Source organism: Balaenoptera musculus, chromosome 14, assembly GCF_009873245.2.
Source record: "Balaenoptera musculus isolate JJ_BM4_2016_0621 chromosome 14, mBalMus1.pri.v3, whole genome shotgun sequence".
Classification (NCBI taxonomy): Eukaryota; Metazoa; Chordata; class Mammalia; order Artiodactyla; family Balaenopteridae; genus Balaenoptera; species Balaenoptera musculus.
Window position 1 is genome coordinate 21,306,360 of NC_045798.1, and position 6,000 is coordinate 21,312,359.

A 6,000-nucleotide genomic window follows, 5' to 3' on the forward strand; every position below is an offset into this window, starting at 1 on the left:
TTTGTGACATATACCCCCCCACCCCCCCGCAAAAAAAATGAGTAAGCATGTTGCAGTACATATATATGAATAGATCTGGAATAATATACACCAAAATGGTAACAGTGATTGTCTCTAGCCATTCATTTTCCTTGCCTGATTTTTCTATGATAAGTGCATATTATTTTGATAGGACAAAAACTAGGACAATTTTTAAAGGATAAAACATTTTGAAGGATTAAAATTTGTTTTTCCTAATTCATTTTCAGCCAGTTTGGAACTGTGGTTTTATGAATGTTTTTACATTTACAAACTAGTAGAAACAAACACCCGTTATCTCCCATTTATGTTTTTTCTGACAGCAAAGACATGAGGGGTTGGAAAAGGCTAGTTTAGAGATCAAGATGCTCACAAAACAAGTCTCCCAAATTCCATTAGAAAAACAAAAAAAAAGACCTAAAATACTTAAAGACACATGAAACAGTCTTCACCCACTCAGTGGTGCACCAAATTTACCATTACTTCCTGGGAAGGGGGGAAAAAGGCAGTTTTATGGAAATATTCCCTTTCAAGTAATAAATAATGATCATTTTGAACCAAATTGCTTTCCAAAGCAAGGCCTCTGTGGGAGGCTGGAGGATGCTGTGAGGGGGCTGTGAAATGGAGGAGGGGAGGGGAAACTGGGGTCTGTGGGGATTGGGGCCCGGCTGAGGGAACTGGGGGCTTTCCCTGGGCCACTGCGGAAACTAGAGGCTGAGGAGGGGAGTGTCAGGCCTGAGGGGACCTGCGCCTCATCAGGCTCTAAGGAAGTTCAAGGCTCGGCCCAGAGGGCGCTAGGGACCCTCGGGATACACGACGTCAAACCTGGTAGACTAGAGGGCCGGGCCCGCGGCGATTCGGAGGATATGTGGGTTGGAGGTGGGAATTCCAGACTCCCTTGGAGTCTGGACTGAGGGCGTTCGGGCTCCACGGCGGGCGAGGCGCTGGGCTGGGAAATTCAGACTCTCCTGGGGTCTAAGAAAGGGCCGGGCTCTGAAGGGCCCGAGGCTCTGGAGAGCCAGGGCCAAGGTCCCCGCGGCCGGCTTAGGGAGCAGGGGTCTGAGGGAGTTCGGCTCCCCCGGGCGGCCCGGGCTCTGACGAACGCTCTGGGCCCCCGGGCCGCACCTGAAGAGCACCGGCGGCTGAGCGGTCCGCGGCCGCAGGAAGCAGATCTGCTTGGTCCGTGAATGTCGGGGCGGCTGCCAAGCCTACTGCGCCGGAAGAAGGCCGAGGCCGGGCTGGTGCCAGAACTGGTGGTCGCCTGGGGGGCCACCGCACAGGCAATGGGCGAGCCTAGGTTCCATGTGACGGAGGGCCTGGGCTGCTGGCTAACTGCAGGATTCTCTTCTTCCACCTTTGGGAGTGACTGGAGAACGGGAGCCAGGTCGGTACCCAAGCTCCGTAGGCTGGCGCAGACGCGGAGCGAGCCTCTGCGCAGACGCGAGGCGCTGTACACCGCGCGTTGCCCGGGACACGCGAGAGGAAGGCGGGACCGGGGTGGGGGATTGGGGGGTGGGGTGGGCGGGCCTTGTGCGCAAAGCCCGGAAGGCTGCGGACGCGGCAGGATTGTCCCTCGGCGGCTGCCGTGGTGCGGCCCGGCGTGTTGCCATGGAGACTGGCTGGGTGACAAGCTGCTGGTTGCAGCGCGCAGAGCAGACCCTACTTCTTGACTAGGACTGCTGTGGTCCCCGCGTGATCGCAGGGCGGGTAACCGGGTGAATCCGGGCGGGGCAGCTCCGGGACGGGGAGACGAGGCCTGGGTTTCTCCGGAGACCCAGCACGGCCCATTCCTCCCCGCGACGAGGGACCATTGCTATGGAAACCGGAGCACCGGGCCGGCGGGGATTGTGGCTCCTGGGTCGTGACCGGTCTTCTCTCACCTGGAGACCCTCGCCCAAGGTTGTTTCCTGAACTAACCTGCCCTCCCGCCCGCGAGAGAGAGGTAAGACACCGAGGTCTTGACACTGAGCGGGCGAAGAAGCCCATTCCAACGCCAACTCCCCAGGAAACCTACCTGACTCAGCCCTGGAAGCGGCCCCTTTCTCCCGTCAACCCTTGGACTTTGTTCCACGTTTATAACCCAGTATTAACGAAAACTCCGAGGTGTTTGCCCACTTTTCCCACACATAATGAGGCCAGAAAGACCGGCTTTTGAACCTTGCTTTGTGACCCTAGACAGGTCCTTTTCCCCACTCTGCCTCACCTTCCCCGTGTGTAAAATGGAGATATTAACTCCAGACACCGGCTCGTTATGCTGTTTTGGAGATCGAACCAAAGGCTTTGTACGCTATAAAATGGTGAAACTGAGATGCTGCCGAGTCGCTCTTTCTCCCTCTCCCTCCCCCTCACGCTAAATGTTCTTCAGATCTTTGTGTCATTTCTTCAGGCGATCTTCGCAACTCCGTAGCCCCAGCCTGAAATAAATACCATTATTCTTCATTCCCATAATGCCCTGCATTTTAACTTCCCTAACAACAGCAACAGTAGTTATCATTTGTAGATAAATGTGCCAGGCCCTGTTGTTAAACACTTTACCCGGGTTACCTCATGTAATCCTCAGAAGATTCTTACAAGGTAGGCACTGTTATCCCTATTTTTCCAACTCTGTTGCGCCCATAATTGCCTACTTAATGTCTGTCTCTCCCACTAGACTTTGAGCTCTGGGGGGGGGGGCATGGCTGACTTTTACATTTCAGTATCCCCAGTACCTACTACAGTGCCTGATAAATATTTCTTGACTAGCATGAAAATGACTTTCCTCTCATTACTACCCTCACCTTGCAGAGCAGTATCTCCTCTGCACACTTTTTGTCCCTGTGATGAACAGCAGTCTCCCCTATTCCTGTTGCCCACTGGGTACTAGTTTTGGGGGCCCTCAGTCCATTTCTCTCTAGGTTTTCAGATGATGAGGATCCGGAACATTCCTTAGCATTTAGGCTTCCAACTGGGTGAGGTTGGGGGTGGGGCTTTTCCCCTACCCTCACAAGACTTTTAGAACAAACCAGCCCCATCTGCCCTACCTGGGGTGAGCCTATTGCATTGGACTCTGGGGTACTGGCAGGTAGGATTTGTCTATGCAGCCTTTGGCCTTCCTCTCCAGCAGCCTAAGAACCACCCTCACCTCCACCCAGCTCCTCCCCAAAATTCTAGAGAAACATGGCCAGAGACCTCATCTTTTCCAGAAAACCTCTCAGGAGGCAGAGTTGTGGTTGTTGGAGTCATTTCTTCATTCAGCAAATATTTTTAAGCACCTACTTGTGGGGACACGCAACTGGGCACTGGTGATATAGTAGGAGTGAAGATAGACACAGTGATATCCCAATAGAACTCACAGATAGATCACGGCAAAAGCACTTCTTCAGGAAATGTTAGGAAGCAGGGCACATAGGGCCTGCCTGGAGCTGGGACTTGATCATATATGGGTGAGGGGTGTAGTTCTGGAAGGTTTCCCTCAGGAAGTGACCCTTGGCTAAGATCCCAATGCTCAACAGTCCTCTGCTGAATGGAACAGATTAGGACCTGACAGGCTTGTAAGGAAAGGGGGTTCTAGGATGAGAGCAGGAAAGGCCCTGGGCCAGAAAGGACCAGTGTCCATACGGAACTGTAAGTGGCTCAGCCCAGCCGAGCCCTTCAGGACGCGGGAAAGGTTAACAGGAGGCTGAAGAGATGGGCAGGAGCTGGGCCACAAATGGCCTTGACAGCCAAGCTTAGGGGCTCCATCTCATCGTGACAGTGGGCAGCCACTGAATTATGTTAAGTGGGGGGACAGAACTTTGGCTCCTCATTTGTCCCTTCTCCCTCCTTGCAGTTTTCTACGGACACAGCCTAGCAGGAAGGTGCAGTGTCCATGTCTCACTGGCCGCTGACCCACCGGCCCGATGACAGCATCTCCGTGTGCCTTCCCAGTTCAGTTCCGGCAGCCCTCGGTCAGCGGCCTCTCACAGATCACCAGCAGCCTGTATATCAGCAACGGGGTAGCCGCCAACAACAAGCTCATGCTCTCCAGCAACCACATCACCACGGTCATCAACGTCTCAGTGGAGGTGGTGAACACCTTATACGAGGACATCCACTACGTGCAGGTGCCTGTGGCTGACACACCCATGTCGCGTCTCTGTGACTTCTTCGACCCCATTGCAGACCACATCCACAGCGTGGAGGTGAAGCAGGGCCGCACCCTGTTGCACTGTGCTGCCGGCGTGAGCCGCTCGGCCGCCCTCTGCCTTGCCTATCTCATGAAGTACCACGCCATGTCCCTGCTGGATGCCCACACATGGACCAAGTCATGCCGGCCCATCATCCGGCCCAACAATGGCTTTTGGGAGCAGCTCATCCACTATGAGTTCCAGCTGTTTGGCAAGAACACTGTGCACATGGTCAACTCCCCCATGGGAGTGATCCCCGACATCTATGAGAAGGAGGTCCGTCTGATGATTCCACTGTGAGCCATTCCACCAGCCCCTGCCCCAGGTCAGAGGTACAGATCTGCCATTGATCCTACACCAAGATCTGTACTTAAAACATTCTACTTTCACTGATACAGAAAAACCAGATGATGCCTTTTTTAAGGGCAAGAAAAAAGGAAGGGTACTGCAACTCTTAATCTTATAACTCATATCTTTAAAGATTCAGCTTATTAAATGTAAGATGGTGAAGATAAGTTTCCTACCCTGCGAGTGACAACTCATAGCTGCTGACCAGAGGGGAGAGTGAACCAAATGGACCAGCACCCAATGCATATGGCAAGCTTGGTATTCTGCAGCCCTCCCCGCGACCGACCAACCCAGGAATGAGTCTGCCACAATCCCGCCTCATTCTTTTGAACACGAAGCCAGCCTTAAGCATCATGGCACCTCCCATGCTTCTCACAGTAAGTGCCAACCTACTGGATAAGTAGCCTTCAAGCGGTACTCCAGGAGCCCTGGGGGCCCCAAGCGAACCCTGCTTCCACCTTCAACTCTGGTTTTCTAGACTGGATTTACGCATAAGATAGTTTTCAAAGGAAGCATTCCATTGTATAAAATTTCTTTAAAAACATTTCTTTTTGAGCGCTGTTGTACGTGGCAAGATCCCCTACCAGCCTTTGATGAAAGGTGGTATTGGTCTCCATCTCGGGGCACGTGTGGAGAGCAGGCCTGACATCAGGCTCAGAGGTTCCTCTCACAGGCCTCGGCTCAGAAGGCTGGAGCTGGGGACCGGAACCCAGCCTTGTCACCTCCTGCCTGTGTGATCTGGGGCCTCTTGGAGCCTCAGTTTCCTCGTCCAGGCGATGACAGCCCTTTCCTCACAGGGTTGTCGTGAAGATTCAGTGCTTCCTTAGCACGGTGTCTGGCACATGGTAGGTGCTTGGTGCTCGGTGTAACCAGCAGCTCTCATCAAGAATGATACTCTGGCCCTGCTGGCCCGGGCCAGCAAGTCGTCTTCACAACAGCAGCTCCCCGATCTGCGCACAGCCCTTTATTGCTTAGAAAGTGCTCTTCCAAAAAGTCATCCTGTGTGGGAGAAAAATGGTTTCAGTCCTTTCAGACCCTGCCTTTAAGGAGGCCTAGACCTCGAAGCCCTTTCAGACTTCCCGTTGGATTAAGCACAATGTTTAATCCGTGCGCAATCTGGGACTCCTAGAACGAGGAGCACACTTCCAGCTTCCCCCAAAGGGCCTTGTTTAGATTGCTGATCATTAGAGCCAGTGCCCTGGTCTGGCTGACCGCTGGGGTCCAGTGGGGTATGTGCCAAAGGGATAAATGAGTGGGCCCTAAAATCCAGGATTGTTCAAACCCCCCAGGTGTGTGTGGATCTGGGTCAGGAGCAGCAATTCTAATCCAGAGATTTTCAGACAAACAGTACATGGGCCAGTCAAGAGCACAACCGCTCTGTGGGTCAGAGCCCACTGGAGGCCAAATGCTCCTTCTCTCCAAACCTGCCCCACCCTCACTTCCGCAAAGGGCCTGCCCAGGGGTGTAATTTTAGGGTCGGGGGAGAAGG

The 6,000-nt window shown here is 53.4% G+C and overlaps 2 protein-coding genes across 4 annotated transcripts in view; one reads left to right on the forward strand and one right to left on the reverse strand.

The window, feature by feature from the left end:
* The window catches only part of OSBP2 (oxysterol binding protein 2), a 168,696-nt gene extending 167,432 nt beyond the window's left edge, over nt 1-1,264 (reverse strand). Inside the window, exon 1 of one of the 3 annotated variants that reach the window (XM_036874354.1) lies at nt 1,144-1,264. The gene's annotated coding sequence lies outside the window, so the exon portion shown is untranslated. The remainder of the gene's footprint in view (nt 1-1,143) is intronic. The other 2 variants (XM_036874350.1, XM_036874351.1) reach the window with 2 other exon arrangements.
* A 46-nt stretch (nt 1,265-1,310) lies between these two features.
* DUSP18 (dual specificity phosphatase 18) lies at nt 1,311-5,101 on the forward strand. The gene is made up of 3 exons (XM_036874357.1): nt 1,311-1,402; nt 1,693-1,960; nt 3,827-5,101. Exon 3 carries the CDS (start codon nt 3,897-3,899, stop codon nt 4,461-4,463), a length of 567 nt encoding a protein of 188 aa, XP_036730252.1. The 5' UTR covers nt 1,311-1,402; nt 1,693-1,960; nt 3,827-3,896; the 3' UTR covers nt 4,464-5,101.
* Nucleotides 5,102-6,000: the final 899 nt, after the last annotated feature.